The following is a 19800-nucleotide window of genomic DNA, read 5'->3' on the forward strand; positions in this document are numbered from 1 at the left end:
CTCAGCCTGTGTTGTGCTGTTTCTTCTGTCCAATATTCACTTGCTCATTGCTCTTAGGACAATAAGGCCCCTCAGGGCGCTCTTGGCCTTCTGAGAAATCCTAATGTTTTTTGAGAGGCCTGTCATTTTAGTCAATTTTGGTTTGATATGATTCTCGATAATAAAAGCAATACAGGGTTACATCTGAATCAATATCTAGGTAGATTAAGCCATAGAAGCTCTCCAATTGGTTGGGAATTCACAAGTAAACCCAAAGGCATAACACATCAGATTAGCCATCAACACAGTTAGGAACTCACAGAGTAAATGAACCAGTGGTGTAGGAAAAACTGCATCCGTCTAGCCAGGATTCAGGCAGTTTTATGGACAACAGCAGCAGAAGCTCTGTGTTCAGACTCTCTGTCCTGAAATAGTCACTGTTTAACTACAAAATACACAAAATACTAATATGATTTAATTACCTTTTTGCCTCTCGTGAGTCTGTTCTTGTTGCAGCACCATTGTTTTTTGGTGTCTTTTCTCTGCCCCTGATGAGCTGTTTTCCATTACTCATTTCTATTTACATTTATTTTAAACTCACTAGTGAACTAACCACAGTGCGATTGTATGATTGTACAATAAAAATGTTATCTCGCTTGATGTTAACTACTTCCACACTCCGAATCTGTTAACCCGGAGCTCTCATTATCATATAAAACTATCATGTGTTAAAACAAGAGACAGGTGATTGCTCTTCTCTGCCTTCAGAGAAAGGTTTGTGTTTGATGTTTATGACTAAGAGCAGTGTACCCTCTGAGCACAGTGATATTGCTGGTCTCATTTGCATAAGGTTTTTAGGCAGATTTTGCTGTGCTGCAACCATCATGCACTGCGGGAACCTGGCAGAGAAAAGGATGCGGCGCGGCAGTGTTTCAAGTGGTACCAGTGTTTACCTCTTTACCTTTTTAGCCTTGCATGAGTTGAGTCAAGTGTGGGAGAGCAGTTGGGTAGTAGTTGTTTTTTGTGGGTGCTGTATTTTTTTGGTGGCACTTTGCTGCAGGGCAGTGTACATGACACCTACATAAGCCTTGCATGAGTTTTTATTTTTTATTTTTATGAAAACTATTGCTTTGTCAGTAGGTGTCAAGTAGGTGTTGTACCTAAGTGATGCTGATGATCCAGACTATGCTCCATGGGTCAAGACTTTCCCATGATGGGAATAATGTTATATATAATTTTGCCCGTCAATCTTTAATCAGATCACATTAAAGGTTCTGTGTTTTAATATATTTAATATATTAATTTTTAATATATGTCATGTCTCTGCCATTATGCAGCAGTACATAATAGCAATATTATGCCTTTTTTAATATTGTGCAGCTCTAGTAGGAGAGAATCAAAGTCACATACTAGTTTGTAGTTTGTTTTGGGCTCAAGGTTGATTTTAGAATTAGACTGATGAAAAATGTGTTGATAGATTTCTTTTGGATGACGGAAGGGTAGAGATCTTCAAATCTGTGCACAGTTGGTATATATTATTCTTAGTAATTACAGGAGTGAGTCATGCAAAATGAGTGTTCTTTGATCTTACTTAACCCCTTGAGGCTTATTTTTGAGACCTGTTATTCAGTATCTACTATGAATTATTCAATATCCATTATAAATTCCTCTGTGTTGACTATAAATGATTCAGTATTTACCATAAAGTATTAAATATCCACTATGAATTATTTGCCGTCCATTATGATGTATTTAGGATACACTATGAAATATCCACTATCAATTATTCAATATGAATTATTTAGTATCTACTATAAATGATTCAGTATCAACTGTGAATCAAGCAGTATTCACCATGGGTTATTTCACATGCACTATGAATTATTCAGGATCTACTGTGAATTATTCAGTATCTACTACTACTCTACTCGAAGTATATATTGGTTTATTTAGTATGTTAAAATCTCTCTCTCTTTCCTCTCTCTCTTTCCTCTCTCTCTCTCCTCTCTCTCCATCTCTCTCGTTCTCGTGAGCAGAAGTATAAGCCAGGCCGGTGTGATGACATTCTGAAGTGGAAACCTCCCAGTCTCAATTCTGTGGATTTCCGACTGAAGATCTCTAAGGTTGGAGGAGAAGGGTGAGTCACTGTCACCACAGCAACAAGCCCCTTTTACAGCCCCAACAACAAACATCAGAACACACACACACACACACACACACACACACACACACACACACACACACACCCCTCACACCTGCCATCAACTGTATTGTGTCGTTTCTTTGAAGCTTCTCTTTGTAACATTTATATGGAGGGTGTATTTTTAGATTTGTATAGCTGTGCTAGGAGATTTATACCGTTTTGGTTGAGTGTGAGAGTGGGTATATTACATAATCCCAGCCCTGAGTCATGTGCAGGTAGTAGCAGCAAGCTTAATTCCGCTCAACACATAGTTATCTCCCTGGACATTTGACAATATTGCTGTGGCTCAAACGAAAATCACCCTGTCTGTTTGTCCGCTGGCGTTTTTATTGTTATGAGTGTTATGGTGGCCCAGAAATTGGCTTTATTCTTGCTGGGTGGGGTATATATTTTTTTTTCTCCCCCCCACACACATTTTCTTCACTGCAAAATGCAGCTACACTCTTAAGGCCTTTACACCATTGTTTTTGTTTCCCATATTTTTAGTTTAGTAGTAGTTTTGGCCTTTTTTTTTTTTTTGCTGAAATTAGTCACAGCCTCTGTAGCTATTCAAATGTAACATTACACGGCCAGGACTTAGTAACATGCCCTTTGGCAAAGATCCCAGCTTGCAAACGCTTTGTGTAGCAGCTAAAAGTCGGTTTTTGTAGTTGGAGTCTTTCCCACTCTTCTTTGCAGAAGGCCTCTAGTTCTGAGATGCTCCTTGGTTGTTTTGCATGCAAAGCTTGTTCAAGATCTATTCCCATTTTTTCTAGAATGTGTTAAGCTTTGCTTGTCTCAATAGCATAATCACAGTTCTGACTAAGAGTTTTATTGGTCCGCCAGATTACCTATTGACCTCCACAGTTTCTCAATTTCCCAAATAGCATTTTTCTAGTTTGCACCAAAGCAGAAGCACTGTACAGTCTGTTTACCTCTCGTTGTTGGAATAGTTGCACTAATGCAGTGTTTTCAGTAGAGGACCGTAGTGGTGTGTTAAAAGAGTTGTGGCATCAGCTGCTGGGGGGGGGGGGTTAAAGAAAAGGTACTACAAAAGGTTCTTTGAGCAATGCCTTGGAGAAATCAATTTTGGTTTACTAACTATTTTTGTAATATAGATGTGTGTGTGTGTGTGTGTGTGTGTGTGAGTGTGTGAGTGAGTGAGTGAGTGAGTGAAGAAACCTGAAATTGGTAGAAACTTCACATCAAGTAGATGTTCTTTAAGCTTTTAAAAGGTTCTTCACATTCATACATCTCTGCTACAAACAGGTTCTTAATGGAACCATAAGTGGTTCTTTTGTGGCATAGCTCGAAGAACTTTTTATAGCATCATTCTAGCATTTTTGAGAGTTTATCCACTGTGCGAGTGTTGTGTGTCTGTCGTCATTTCACACATTGAAGTATTTACATTTACATTTACGGCATTTAGCAGACGCTCTTATCCAGAGCGACTTACAAAGTGCTTTGCTATTTAGAATAGCTAGTTAGAATAGACTAATAATTCAAAAGATACCTCTAAGCTTAGACATTGCTAAACACAAGACAATAAGGCGACCATAGAACTATTAGTCCAAGTACTCTCTGAAGAGGTGGGTCTTCAGTTTGCGTTTGAAGACAGCAAGCGACTCGGCCGTTCGGACACCCAGGGGCAGCTCGTTCCACCACTTTGGTGCCAGGACAGAAAAAAGCCTGGACGCTTGTCTTCCGTGGATTTTGAGGGATGGCGGGTCGAGCCGAGCCGTACTTGAAGCTCGAAGGGCTCTTGGTGCGGATCGGCTTTTGACCATTGCCATCAGATACTGAGGGGCTGGTCCGTTCTTGGCTTTGTAGGCCAGCGTCAGGGTTTTAAATCTGATGCGGGCAGCTACAGGAAGCCAGTGAAGAGAACGCAGCAGTGGAGTGACATGGCTAAATTTTGGGACATTGAAGACGACCCGTGCCGCTGCATTCTGGATGAGTTGCAGGGGCCTGATGGTGCGCAGAGGGAGACCAGCCAGAAGAGAGTTGCAGTAGTCAAGTCTGGAAGTGACGAGAGACTGAACAAGCACCTGGGCGGCCTCTCTGGAGAGGAAGTTTCAGTAGAGTGTGCAGCTTTGAAGCCAGACTGGTGGGGGTCCTGAAGATTGTTCAGAGTGAGAAAGAGAGACAGTTGGTTGTAGACGGAACGTTCGAGAATCTTTGAGAGAAAAGAGAGAAGAGAGATAGGTCTGTAGTTGCCGATGTCCAAGCTGTCTAGAGTTGGTTTCTTTAGGATGGGCACGACTCTGGCAGACTTGAAGGCCGATGGTACCTGACCTGACAACAAAGAGCTGTTTATGATAGAGGAGATGAAAGGAAGGAGGTTTGGAGCAATTGTTTGGAACAGAGGGGATGGAACAGGGTCTAGTGGACAGGTGGTAGGATTATTAGAGGTGAGAAGATGTAGGAGGTCATCTGTGGAAAGAGGAGAGAAGCAGGTCAGTGAAGAGGGAGGAGGAGGGCAGTGCCTAGAGAGCGGGGTAGAGGCAGGGGGGAAAGATCGGCGGATCTTGTCAACCTTTTCTTCAAAGAAGGAGACAAAATCTTCTGCAGACAGGGTAGTAGGAGGTGGGGGAGTAGGAGGGTTGAGGAGAGAGGAGAAGATGGTGAAGAGTTTGCGTGGGTCAGATGCGGATGATTCCAATTTCCCCCTGTAGTAAGATGCTTTAGCGTCAGTAACTTCCGTTCTGAACCTGGAGAGAAGAGACTGATAGGAGTGGAGGTCGGAGTCGTGTTGTGACTTCCGCCACTTCCTTTCAGCCAGTCTTAGCTCTCTACGGTTGTTGCGGAGTGGTTCTTTAAGTTTAGGTTGTGTTGTTTAATAGAGCATCTTCCAATAGATGTTTCTTTTTTTTGCTAATGGAGCTCAGAGATTCGTTATGAGGCGTGTTCATCATGTTGTATTTGAGGGCGTTGCTCCCTGGAGCCAGTGGTAATGAGGAAAATCTTCTTCTCTCTCTTTCTCTCTCTCTTTCTCTCTCTTGTTCATTGTCACACTCACACACTTATTGTGTTCATTACCGTGTCTTGGCTCTTTTCTGTGCTGGGTGTGCGTGTGTGGTAGTCTAGAAGGTGTTTGAAGGTTTCAGGGAGCAGGCAGAGAGGAGAAGAGAGGCTTTACAGCTCCAGTAAACAGATCAATAACGCCCACATGAGGAGGAGGACGTGGATCTTCTTAACCTGCAGCTGCTACTGGACCACCCTTCCTCTACTCCATTGAGCTCGGACCATACGTCTGAACGCCCATTGAGAAACCTTGATCTCCACATTTGTGCTTCTAGCAGAGACGCATCAGTACACGCAACAGGGTTCAACATAAAAGACTGCCTGGTTGGGCAGGGCAAGTAAAGCAGGCTTGGGACAGCAGCAAACAACTTATTTGATGTTGCCTTCATTCACTTTCATATGCAACCAGCCCCTCTGCAGGTAATATCGTCTGAGCCAGTTGTGTGTCCAGTTGAGTTAAATCCAGCCAACTGTGAATGTCAATGCGAAACTGGAGGGTTCAACAAAGCTAGTGAGAAACTAGGGATTTTTTTTTTCCTTCTTGTACACACAGCCAGTGATGAAATCATTCAGCGTCACTCAATCCATCTCTGATTGTTTTATGGGGGCTGATGGGGGTCTCGAGTTCAGGAGAAACATGTAGCAAATTTGCTGCATGGTTTGTGCACAATCATATAATGGCTTTTTAGGGCATAGGAGCCAGTTTGAACAGTATCCAACATTATCCAACATTATCCAACGTAGGCTGCATTTATGCAGTAGCACCTTCTCAAATTGCTGCTAACTCAACACCATTAGACAATTCACTGTGCTTGGGGTGTTTGGAGGAGAAGCACTAACTGCCTGTTCTGTTATGCTATTGCGCTTAGTGATGAGTCCAGTTGCGCTCCACTGGATTCCCGTCCACAAATGACTGACATCACTGGGCATCGAACCAAAAAGCTCCCAATAAAAGGGTCAACCCCTAGACGACTGTGCCACTTTGGAGCCCACTTAATCATGAGTGACGTACAGCTGTCTCCGGTGTTTCAGGAGCCTACAGCTTAGTTCACATTGAGGCTTTGCCAAGCTGAAAGGCTAAAATTGCAATGTCATGGTCATCATTATTAGAAGTGTAGGATCCCTTTGTTCTAACACACGTCATTTCTGTTAAGATTCTGGAAAACTAACAAAACCCATGCCTCATCTCGGACCCTGCTGTGCTGGATGTAATCAGCTTTCCAAAAGAATCAGAGTCAAGACATCATTTCTGTTGATCAGCGCTTTGTCTGATTATTCATTAGCATTTTTATTTGACTCCTTTAATGAACTTGCCCAACTGGGCAAGTTGGAGGAAGTTCCTGAACCCTCTACACAATGGGCCAGTTTCCCAGGCAGGGATTAAACGTAGTCCTAGACCACTCAGAATTTTGAATGAAAATTCTCCATTGGAAGGAAAATGCCGTCTGTGACTAGGCTTAATCCTTGTCTGGGAACCCGGCCCTAAGAGCTGCTTATGTCGTAGGGATTTTCTCTCATCCACAAAAAAGTGCGCCAATACCATGAGATTTCAGACTGACCACTGACCGAACCACCCAGTAAACTCTCTGTAAACATCCTGCTGCCTTTACCCATGGAGGTTTGTACTAGTTGATTAATCATCAGCAACATGATCTAGCAATCCTGACAGATGCCTGTTCACTATAGAAAGTCCTCATTCTCGTTGTGATGCTCCACCTACCTGTATTTGGGAGAATAGCATCGCTGTCCTTGCCACTCCGGGCTAGGCGCACTGCCAACTGTGGTGAAGTGGTGAAGTAATGTTCATGAGAACTGTTTAATCTGAGTATTTTTCATGTGAAATCTTGTAGTGTTACTCTACCACATCAGTACACATGCTTCTATTACTTTCTGTGACTGTTCTGTATCTCTCAGCTTGTCCAGAAAAACATGTCCTTTAGGGGTAGATCAGAGTCATCATTAGGGAAAAACAAGGTAATACAAATTTTAAAGTCTTCAGCAGTCCATGGGCGTCTCTCAGCAGGTGCCTAGCACTCTGAAAATGAAAAAAATTGATGCCCACGAAGCAGGAGTGCGCCATAAAAAAGATTGCAAGCATTTTCAGGTAGGCATTTCAGGAGGAGGTCAAAAGCTTGGAAAACAAAGAAGACTTTCACATAAAACTGTTTGACCCTTAGGGATATTTTGCAGACTCTGGAGGTGTGGTGCGCTGTTCGACTGAGCAGCGACCTTCGTGGAAGAGTCATCAGAAGAAAACCTTTCCTGCATCAAACTAAGAAATCGCTTGTGCAATTTAGCATTTAAGTACACGTCTCTGTCTATAATGGTACTAAGCTTCAGTAAGTGGCTTTTAAGCAGTTTAAAAAATTCTAAAAATGTGTTAATACTGAAGGAAACATTCAATGTACTGATCCATCTGGTTGGTACATACCTCTTGCAGTGAATCAGTCACCCCTCAAAATACTGGTGTTATAGATATTGCAGTGGACATTTTTGCCTTAGCTTGTCCCAAGCCTGAAAAAAATAACATAATGCTGACATGCTGCTTATGTCAAAACTGTAATGAAATTGGTTGCCTATTTATTGCAAATACCCATACTGTAGTTAAGTGCTGATTATCGTCAGTCGACTATGAAGTGTATTTAACTGTATACTGTATAGGGACTGGTGATGTAGCTGTTCAAACAATGGCAGCAAGCCCAGGTATGGCAGATATCAGAAATCAGTTTCTTACCAAACCATTCTGAATGACTTTATTTACCGTTATTTATCTTAACCATTTAATTATGCACATATTTAGAAAAATAAAAAGAGTGGAACTTTTTTTTTTTTTTTTTTTTAAAGTGCTTAGGTGATCTTTGCAAAAAAAAAAAAAAAAAAAAAAAAAAAGACCTTTGTCCATGCTCTGCTGGTCTAGTAGGTGTTATAGCACCGAACAGACGTGTGAGCATAGCTAGTGGGTGGGATTTCTCTCTCACTCTCCCTCACTCTCTCAAAGCTCTTGTGATGAAGAGGCCTGTTAGGTACCGAGGTTACGACTGTGTCTCTGCCCCTGCTAAGAAACTGGAAAATGTGACAAGCGCTCGTCTCTTCCTCCCACGCCATCCCTCTCTTTCTCTCCCTCCGTCTCGGCCCCTCATACGCACTCGTTCCCTTTCTCTCATTATTTTCAAAGGGTTCAGAGAAGAGAGCAACGACAAAGGCAAGGAGGCTGAGAGCTAAAGAAAGGGACTACAGAAAGCTCTGCTCTTTCGGCCTAGATTCTGCAGAGCGTTTCCAGGGAGAGTGGCTGAGAGAGAAGAGAAGGTCTTGTTTGTAGATTTGGCCCTCTGGCCTCGGGTTTGTACTATGGATTTTGTTATTTTTGGCAGACCTGGAGACCTCATGCACCAAATTTGTTTCCCTTCCTGCTCTCAGTCAAAGCAGCGTAGCAGATATCAGTGTTTTGAAGTGAAGTTGATTTAACTCTTAAGACATGTATTTGAGTGGTGTTCTTGTCATGTGATTATGTAAAAAATTACATTCGCATTCAAATGTGGTAAGACTTTCACTCCATAGTCCATGCAGTCCATTAATGGAAACAGACAATTTTCAGTTCACTGTGTTTGTCATGTCACAAAAACCCACACATTGACATACGTCCGTCGACAGCAGATTTGCTCCGCCCATTGTGTAGTTAATCCCAGTTCAACCCCTGGTTTATTTTGCTTGTTCAAATCTGGCCTTAAAAAAACTCTATGTAAAAAGCAGTACATTTACATGGTACATAAGTAGACAAAAACAAGCCGTTTTCATTACCGACATTCAGTGAAAAAAATCCAGTTTTAAAACCCCCATCATTCATTCATTTGCTGAAGGTCTGTTTACACCTGGCATCAGCATGCAGTTTGTGTCTGGACAGTATTTGGATCTACTTTGACTGGATTCTGTTTACACTTTTAAAATACGTCCCCAGCCTGACCAGATGAGATGCGATTTTACTGTCATCACCTCCGCATCATTTCTGCTGTGAACAGCACTTTCTCATCAAAACCTGAGCATGTCAAAAGACGTATTTCCGCTTGCCTCCCATTCCGTTTTCACTTGTGTTAAATGTGGACGAGATCCGTCTCTAACCACCTCCGAATATGGTTTGAGTGATCCTATCGTTGTCTGATCACAATGCATTCTGTGTAAGTACGTGAAAGTTGAGCTGTGCTGGTTGAATGTGGGTGCTGCGAGTAGATATCTTGCCTGTACCAAATGCTATCTGCAACGGAGTGCACATAGGAGGGCCGTAACGGGAGCTCATTAGACATGGACAACCATGTCTGCGTCGTTGCCACTTAGCATGTGGAGGAGGCTGGATGTGCAGTTGAGGAGATGGACCCTATAACTGTGCAAATGTGGTATCAGATGAAGGTTTCCGGATTTGTACTTCGGATATATTCCTCGTTTTGTTGCAGAACATTTGCATTATCATTTGTTTATTGTTTTCTCAGTTAGCTGAAGGTTATCCGGGTACCTTCCTGTACACTCCTCCTGACTTTTGAACCTTAAAAACTTCCCCCTTGCTCCATCATAGTTATGCTGACATGTTGCTGCCCTACTCAAATCCCAAGTCAGTCGGAATGACATTCCTGACTATCCAACTGTTCCACCTTTATCAGTGGTTTTGCAGGCCTGGGCTGAGAAGAGCCTCTGTCCCTCTGCTGCATGGCTTTGAATACCTAAAGTCTGGCTCGTGGCACAACTGCTTTCCCCTGCCGCCCACGCCCAACCCAAACCTCTTTCGCCTTAAAGACCTGGTTAACGTATGGACAAAGACCGACAGCTGTACAAAATTGGAAAGGATTCGAAGGATATCTTTTTTTATTTTTGGCCACAGTTCATTGTAGGCCCGTGTGTGCACATTGCACTTTAATCTTGCTGTTGTAAGTATGGGGTTAAAGCAGCACACCAGAGGGCACTCTCAGTTCAAAGCGTGAAGGAGGAGTCATGCATGGAGCTGAAGAAGAGAGAGAAGATCAGTGATGCGATTCACAGGGTGAACAGACAAGGTGGATGCACTCATGTGAAGTGTTTGCTTTCAACTGAGAGATCTCGCACCTTAATTTTGTCCAGTTTTACAGCAGGACCATAGTGACTGACTTTGTGCTTCATCTTTCCATCTCCATCCGTCTGCCTTATTTGATGTCGTTGTAACACATCCTTTGTTTTCACAGTCCAGTGTACACTAGCCTTCAGAGGTTTTCTGATATAGGATTGTAACATTTTGTTAAAGATGTGGCAAGTGGTTCTGTTGGAATGCTGCTGATGGGATGCTACAACAGCTACAGACAGCTGGAGAATGTCTCGAATGAAGAACAGAGCTGGAGATGATTGTAAAAATAGAATATCAAGAATTAAGTTACAGTAGAATGAGCGTCTAGATTGCCTCGCATTTGAAACGTGATTAAATCTAATATTTAATATTACTATAAATAGATACATAAAGTACAATATTTAACATTCAATACATTCTTGGTTATATAATATTAAATAGAACATCTGCAGATTGATTTCTTTAACTAATATAATAACATTAATAAAATGGCAGCAGTCCATGTATTAGTTAACACAGTACTTCCTTTCCTTTTTAAATGTAGGCCTGCCCTTAATCCGAACATCACTTTAACTTTAAACTTTTAACTTTTAACCCTTGGTGTTACTTCCCTAACCTTAAGGGTCCGTGTCCTGGAGATGGATTAAGCCTAGGCATGTTCATTGGAAAATCTCTATTCAAAATACTGTGTAGTCTAGGACCAGGCTTAATCCCGGTCAGGGAGTAACATCACTCTAACCTTAACCTCAAACCAAAGTAACCCAGCCTCAGTCCTGCTTTAACTCATGTCTAATCCTGTTTGATCCTTCTAATCTTAACCTAAATGCACCCAAAATCTAAACATGTCCTTTGTCCTGCTTTAATCCTGTCAGTCTAAATTTAACTTCAAACCAAAATCTAAAATCTAAATCATCACTCTAATCTTAATCTCAAACCAAAATCTAAAGCTTTCACTTGTCCGGTTTAAATCCTGGCATCAGTCTAAATTCAGCTAAAATGTAAACCTAACCCTAATCCACGATTTCAATCCTGCCATCACTCTAATTCTAATCCCAAACCAAAATCTAAACCTAACCCTAATCCTGGTTTTGGTTCCTATGATCACCCTAAACTTCAAGCTAAAATGTAAACTTAACCCTAATCCTTAATATTAATCCTGTCATCAGCCTACTCTTAATCTCAAACCAAAATCTAAACCTAACCCTAATCCTGGGTTTTAATTCTATTATCATTCTAATCTTAATCTTAAACCAAAATCTAAACCTAACCCTAATCCTGGTATTTAATCCTGGCATCACTCTAATCTTAATCTCAAACCAAAATCTAAACCTAACCCTAATCCTGATTTTTAATTCTACTATCACTCTAATCTTAATCTTAAACTAAAATTTAAGACACCCTTGTCCTGTTTTTAATCCTGGCATCACTTTAATCTTAATCTCAAACCAAAATCTAAACCTAACCCTAATCCTGGATTTCATTTCTACCATCACTCTAATCTTAATCTCAAAATCTAAACCTAACTCTAATCCTGAAGCACTAAACCCTAAAGCAACCATCACTGTAAACTTTAATCTAAACCTAAACCCAAAACATAAACCTAACCCTTGTCCTAATCTGAATCCTAATCCAGACCTCTTGGTGATCCAGTGAGAATCAGCAGAGATATTAACAAATTGAGCATTTGAAGATCAACTGTAGAGACCCTTCAAACCAGAGTGGACCTGTCCTCATTTTGGTGGGGGTATAGCTCTCCCTTCAATAGGTTTTTCAGTAAAGCATTGCTAACACTGACATTAGTATTTATCAGTATGCTGGAGACAAAGGGGCTATGAGTAAATCTGAATGATTTAATAACTGTGTTAAATGAATACACCCGAGACTAGAAGTTCCAGTCAGTCATGCTTTCTGCTGTTTCCTGCTACTTGCAGAAAGTACCAGTTTGCTGTGAATGTAATTTGTGTTTACGTCTTCTGGTCGCGAAGCGGTCAGCACTCGAAGTCCAGATGGCCTGTCTTGCAGCTGGAATCCTCGGTGAGAAGAGGCTTGCCCAGGACAGTGTTATACAAATCAGCTTTAGCTCTGCTGTTGTCCAAAACCACGGAAGAGAGAGACAGAGATGGAGAGAGAGAGAGACAGAGAGGCAAGGGGAAGAGCGTGTGTTGAGTGTTAAAATGCCGGTGGAATGCTAATGAGTTTTGCCTTCAGCAATTCGGTCTTGTTTCCCAAGGCATATCTAAAAACAATATATTCCTGTTCTTTTCTTCCCCCTTCTGAAACACTGAGTCAAAAGAGAGGCACGATTGGGCTGTTTATGCAGTCTATCAAACCAAGTGGTGCTCCTGGTCTGGCTACTTGAAGAAGCGCTATTCAGAGAGGTTATTTGACTGGTATGGTAATTGGTAAGAGCCGATCGAATTGGACCTTAGCGCAATGCCTACACATCCTCAAACAGAGGGGATTGATGGTGCTCTGGTGTGCATGAGGTCAGGCCCGGAGATGGCTACCCTTACTCACTGCTCTGACTTCCAATTAACAGTGTTTTTTTTTGTTTGTTTGTTTTTTTAACCGTCATGCCAGATGTAACAGACTTTCTAGGCAGGCTAACTGATATGCTATAAGCAATGCTAGTGCACACCATCAGAGCTAGCTTACAAGTGTATTTTTCTGAGAACCCCAAGTTTCTTTTTCTAAAGACAGGCTTTGATCATTCTAGGAGCAAACTGACATAAATAACAGCAGCACCCTGGGTTTAAAGACCATCATGCTGAAAGACCATTAAGGACTCCTCAGACTGCCCGTGGTTATCCTGGATCTGACGTCCTGCTATTGACGAGCCTGCGTAAAGTGATCCATATTAGATGAGCGAAGTAGCCCTGTGCCGTCATTACTCCGACTTCATTTTTCTGAGCAGTAGGAAAGTGCTGATGCTTCATGCAGGCTTAATGCAGGCTGAGAGATTAAAACACAGATCTCTGTCAGAAATAAGGCTCGTTCAGGAGATTTTTGATGATAAAGTGTGTTCTAAAAAGGCTGTCCGGTTTACATTATGGCAAAAGTTCATTCAACAAATGGTCATGGCTTAAAATTGGTGTTAGTAAGACTCCTTTCCACTGTTTAACGGACAAGAACCCTCAAGACCACCGGTTTGTAGAATTGTCCAATGTTGTAAAGCTGTGCACAAACGTGGCTCAGCGATGGCTAACAGGCTAACTGCTTTAAGCTCCTATAGAAACCGTTGGATTTTGGCTGTCACTCCAAAACCAGTCACTGAACATTGCTTAGTGCAACAGGCGAAAACTAATTGATTTAGCCACCACACCTGCTTCCATAACGCCCCCCCCCCCCTTTCAACACATTGTGCCAAATCATGGTATATCAGTAACATGTGCATGAGGCTGTGGAACATCATCTGAGCATCTCAGCATCTATTTGGAGAAGTCCCAGAGGCGACATCGTGGACAGTTCTCATTCTGCAGGAAAAAAATGGCTTCACCTTCCTAGCCTTAATCTCCTGGTGGGTTATATTTGGAACAGCATGTCAATACTGACTCGCCGCTGACTGTTGACATGGTCTGGAGAAAAGGGCCGCAGAAGAAGGTCACACACCCAGAGAGAGTCATGCTCTTCGGGAGGGGTCGTCTGTAAAGACAATACTGGAAGTCAAACATTCTCTGAATCAGATTTCGTGTGTGTTTTATGTTTTCCAATAAGATTGATGAAAACCAGATGGAAGCAGGTGGTTGTGTTTTAGACCAGATTTAGAGGTAAAAGGGCTTGAGTGATTGTACTTCTTTGTTGTAAAGGTGTTATTTATTTTGGATTGTTATATACGTAGTCAGTATCCTATGGAATAAAAACACCATGCATTTTCCAATATGTTCAATCTGGAGATTTATTGTTATTGCCTAATCATTTTTTTTCCTTGGTCAGTTGCTGAAATTCTTAGTTTGAGCTTCTTATGTAAACATAAATATTTAAAAATACATATTTCTCATATGTATAGCGCTTTTTACAACTGATGTCACAAAGCAGCCTTACAGGAATCCAGTTATAGGACAAGACATAAAACATAAAACCCTCAACCCCAAGCCAACGGCAACAGTGGCAAGGAAAAATTCCCTCAGAGCTGGAGGATAAAGCCTTTGGAATAACCAAGACTCAAAATAGGAACCCATCCTCCTCTGGTCAGAACTATTTATAAATTATGATAAAAAGTCACCAACACACCGTACCACCAACACTACTCGGGTATGCTGATATAATCAGAATATAATGTAACACACATATAAGAATATAACCATAGTTGTAAAGATAAGAATAATGGAACAATTATGATTAATGGTGGTTGTGGTAATAGTTCATGTCTATGTAAGCTTCAGCATAGTCTGTAGTGGTGGGTGGGCAACTGGTCCAAGGCAGATTGCAGTTGCTAGGGAGTGGCAGCTGGTAGCTAATGCTTCCTTTTTTATATAAGCATGATATTCTTATAATAGAAATGTACACGTTTTAGATAGCCTCCATTGTGAAGAACGTGAAAGTGAGGTCTAGAAAAGTCAACAAATCATATATCAGTAAATATTTTTTAAATGGATTCCATTCATATGTGTATGCAGGAAGGATTTCTTTTTGTCACATTATCTGCATATAAAACCATGGACATGTTTTTAGATGTATGAGAACATTTGCATATATCTGACGACTCTTTAGCATCTCAGCCATCATAAAGCAAAACGTTTATAAGAAATGTAAAAGGTAGTTGGTGGATATGTGTTTTCATTAAAAAAAATACTTTTACATTAATTTACAAAAAATTACATTACCAGTAGGGCTCCCGAGTGGTGAAACTCTTTAAACTGTCAGAACTATTGGAAGGTTGTGAGTTCATGCCATAGCCATCCATGACTGGGAGGCCACGACAGAATCTTAGGCTTTTGTCATCTGGGTGGTTAGGTTGGCTCTTCCTTGCCCCCATTACTCAGCTCAGTGCTAGCCAGCAGAGCCATGCTCTCCTCCAAGCATGTTGGCTCCAGTAAAGTCACATTAGCAGCAGTTTAAAAACATGCAGTTGGCTGGCTTCATGCATCATGTAATAGGTGTCATATCAAAACGTTGTGGTGGGCATGTCCCTCCCTGCCTCCTCCTGAATTAGTGCTGATGCTCTTAAATATATGTTTTAACTGAGGACCCGAACTTTTTCCTTAAGTACTGTTTCTTTGTCCATCACCGGTCCACGTTTGCGTGCACTTGCAGCCGTTTCTGCAAAGGAACACATCAAGAGTGCGCCTAAATCCAGGGAGATAAGAAACTAATCAAATTGGATTTATGCATTAGATCTTATCATTGTTTTTTTATCACAGCTAAGTTGGGCTGTGAGATTAAACCTCTGTGGAGCATTCCTCTTGTGGCTGATCTAGCATTAGCATCAGTCTCCCCAGCTAATATCTGATACAGGCAAAACTGTCCTCAGATCAGCGCTAATTCTACCAGTGCAGAGTTGTTAGAGCTGCCTCCATCTGTGTTTTCCTCTGTATTTAGGCTGTCAGATGATCAGAAGCCTCTCATTGCCTCAGCTGGGTCTTGGTGGGATTAAACAAACCTCCAGACATGTTCCGGAAGCACGTCCACACGCTTTCAGTGTAATGGGCTGGAAGTGGTTGTGTGTGCGCCTCTGTGGTGGTGATGCTGTTTTTTGTTGTTTTTTTTATTAAAAATTAGAACGTTGTTTTTGCTCCTCTCTCTTCTGATTCGGTTGGGGGTAATTGGTCTGACTGGAAGAGGCATTCTCTCGCCGGATGCTGAGGTTGTAGATGTGCTTGTTTGGTTCCTCACATTTCCCCTGTGATTTCACACTGCTTTAGACTGGGTACATGAACAGCTGTGGCCTCCAGGCTCCATCTTTGGGTTTGGTGTAAGGGAGGTGGCTGTACAGCAGAATGTGAAAAACAGTGACCACAAATTAATCCCATTCCTATGTTGTGTTCAGTCCCAGATTCAGCTTTTATTGTAATTCTGATTCTGTGAATCGGCCGGGGATTGTTGAGCGTTATCACCCTGGAGTCGTGATTAGGAGCAGTGTGACACAGTGCCGCCCGGGGTACATTCACATGAGATGTCAGGTGTTGATAGGTGTGAATTTGTATCTTGATCGTTGTTGTCTTTTGTTCGTATTCTCATTTTTTCCTCCCCATTCCACAGTGCATGAGAGGACACACATAAAAGGTGTTTATTGCTCCCATAAATACACCCTTTTTAATTTTTTTTTACTGCTTTATCAGATTATACCATATTTGCCACCAGTAGAGCATCACTGTCACACATATATATATATATATATATATATATATATATATATATATATATATATATATATATATATATATATATATATATATATATGACAATAAAGGTAAAGGTGCACGTATTTGTCACTGTACAGTGTGGATTCACTGTCCTCCGCATTTAACCCATCTGGTAGTGAACACACACTCACACACACACATGTGTTAGGGGCAGTGAGTACACACACACACCCAGAGCGGTGGGCAGCCAACTCCAGCGCCCGGGGAGCAGAGAGGGTAAAGGGCCTTGCTCAAGGGCCCAACAGTGGCAGCTTGCCGAGCCCGGGAATCGAACCCACAACCCTGTTATCGATATCTCGGCGCTCTAACCGCTCTAACCGCTGAGCCACCACTGCCCCAATAATGACCGGACCAAGTGAAATATTACAACTATCTACAGTATTGTGCAAACATCCAAAGAAATCATACAAATAGTTTAAAACGGTGATATCTTGCCTCTAAACAACAAATAACATCATATACAATATATACCAAAACAGTTTCTTTTAACATTTAGTACACAACATGGTCAGAATGTGTTGTTGGTCAGTGAAGTTTCACAGGTTTGGGTACTGATCTTCTCTGTAAACTTCCATTAGCAGCTCACCTGATCTACGGGTTGGAAATGATTAAAGGGCCCCATATCCAGTATTTTATTTTCTTCAAAATTCAAAATGATTGAATTTTTTTTTCAGTTTTATTTCTGAGCCTCTGGTCGTCGTCAGATAGCCCAACAAATAACAGAAGAAATAGAAGAACTGGACAGGAAGTGCGAGATAATGAAGAGCTATGGCTAATGTGACAGCAGGCTGTGAGTTATGGGGATGTGAGTGAGTGTAGGACACATTAACACATGCTCAGTGCTAATGTGAAAGTCCATGCAGGTTAAACAGCCACATGCACAGCTATGTAATATCTAGAGTGCTGTGAATTAATCAGTGTAAGGATCCAGAGCAGGACAGCATCGCAGCGGGCAGCAGAGAAAACAGAGAGGTTAGCAGGATTTTGGCAAATATGGACCAGAGGGTAGGCAAGCAGCACACCCAACAACATACCCCCGCCCCCCATTTCACAAGCAGCTGTGATTTTCAAACTTTGTCCATTAGAATTTAACAGACTATTTTTTGTTACTTGCAAACTTAACTGATGTATGTAAATTACCTGTGTTCTGATTGGCTGCCCTGCATTCTAAAGCAGTTCAGGCTAAAACACTCTATAGTGTAGCTTTAGCGTGAATGTGAATCAGCGTGAATCAGTTTGGGTTTGCAGTATATAGGCCCTTTAGCCTAACACACCTACACAATGAATTGTTTGAGCTCATTTGTATTCAGTGTATTGGTAGTGTAGTGTATCAGCAAAGTACTGTATAGTGGACCCATACTCTTTGCTACATATGTAAAATCAGTTGCTAGGTCCAGTAAAACCATCTGGAGTGGAGGAGCATTCCTGAACACATCCTAGGCTATCAAAGTGAATGCAACCAAAATTTGTAGCATCTTTAAAGAGTCTTCAATCTACATTGTGAATTACAATGTGGGGGTGCATGTGTGTGTTCTAAGCTGCATGCGTGCTGCGATGAATACAAATCTGCACATTTGCGTGTGCATTTTGTGTGTTCGTATAATTAAGCAGGCTTCAGATTTTTAAATTAAACACATCTGCCTCTCTCCCTATCTCTCTGTCTCTCTCTTTCTCTCTAACAAGGTTGATCCCTCAGACTGTCGGCCTGCTGTACGTTGGTAACTACGACGTGCCCTTTGCACAGATGAAGGTGAGATCCCTGCTAAATCCGTCTTCACACCTATGCTCTGGCTCTGCTGTCATGCACTGGCTTCTATCACAAAGCCACAGATGAGATTCTAAAGCCTCTACCCAAACCTTCCCTTCTACACCCCCCCCCCCCCCCCCCCCACCTCACACTGCCTATGTACATGTTACGTACCTTTCCCTTGCTTTGCCCCTGATCCTGCATTCATTACACCTGATCCCAACTGTCTTCTGAATAAGCACAGTCATGTCAGGGTCCATCTCTGACATTTAACCACACTACTGTTCAAACTCCTCGAATAGCGGCTCGTTTTTTTTTTTTTTTTTTTTTCTCCAGATAACGTAAACCCTCCTGCTGTGTCCTTTGGTCTCCCTCCCCCAAGCCGAGCTGACCAAATAGGAGCTTTTTTCCAAAGCAGATTTTATTTTCTTTGAAAAACTAATTATTAAAATACAACCCCTTTTTTCTTTTTCAATTTTTTTTTAAAATTAAGTATTGAAACGTACTTGGCCAGGCATCCGCATACCTGGGCACATCGCCAAAGTATAGGCTTTGTGTGCTAAAAACTCTTAGGAATTGAGATTTTATAAAGTTTTACACCATTATGCACCTTTTTCAGATAGCTCTGCACATCATTGTGAATGCATACAAAAACCTTCTTTTATAGCTTCCTACTAAGTATTTGATGAATTCATCCTACTGAGAAGTTGCAGAGCATCATAGCAGCAGAATTGTATGCAGATATCTGCAACAGAATCATTGTATGTATGTATCTACGCGTGTTTGATGGAAAATTTAAATTTTCGGACACAGCCTATTTTTCCTTAGAATGAGGCTCGAGGGAGCTGTCAAATGTCCACCCTTCCTCCCTCTCTCTCTCTCTCTCCTTCTCTCTCACACATACACACCACACACGCACACTATATGATGACTCACTGATCCCTGTGATGAGCGTGTGTGTGTGTGTGTGTGTGTGTGTGTGTGTGTGAGTGTGTGTGTGTGTGCGTGCGTGCGTGCTTATCCAGCCCTCTCGCAGCTTTTGCCGTTTCTGGCAGCCCCACAAAGTTAACTCGGCCCACTCATCCTCTCCAGAACTTTTCCCTTCCCTCTGTTCAGAGGTGGAGGTCGACTCGGTGTGACGTCTCCAATAGGTTCAAGCGCTCCATCTCCTCCTGCACTTCCTCATTAATCGTACGTACAGCACAGGCTCCTGCTTTGTTCAGGTAGCAACAGGGGAGCCATGCGTACGGAAGAACATGCTGCCTGCACTGCCTGCCGGGCTTTATTTAACTTAGACGAGCCTTTTACCTCACAAAATAGTGTCTGATAAGTCAGAGCCCCTTTTCCGTATTCTTTTTTTTTTTTTTTTTTTGCAGAAGGAGATTTCTGCAGAATCGCACTGGCTGCAGAATATGTGTATTTT

The 19800-nt window shown here is 41.9% G+C and overlaps 1 protein-coding gene across 1 annotated transcript in view; it reads left to right on the forward strand.

The window, feature by feature from the left end:
• rngtt (RNA guanylyltransferase and 5'-phosphatase) overlaps window positions 1–19800 on the forward strand; it is a 177524-nt gene that overhangs the window by 139513 nt on the left and 18211 nt on the right. Inside the window, exons 13-14 of the mRNA XM_072678641.1 lie at window positions 2016–2116; window positions 18314–18380. Of these exons, the coding sequence (XP_072534742.1) occupies window positions 2016–2116; window positions 18314–18380 (168 nt within the window). The remainder of the gene's footprint in view (window positions 1–2015; window positions 2117–18313; window positions 18381–19800) is intronic.

Source organism: Salminus brasiliensis, chromosome 1, assembly GCF_030463535.1.
Source record: "Salminus brasiliensis chromosome 1, fSalBra1.hap2, whole genome shotgun sequence".
NCBI classification, from domain to species: domain Eukaryota; kingdom Metazoa; phylum Chordata; class Actinopteri; order Characiformes; family Bryconidae; genus Salminus; species Salminus brasiliensis.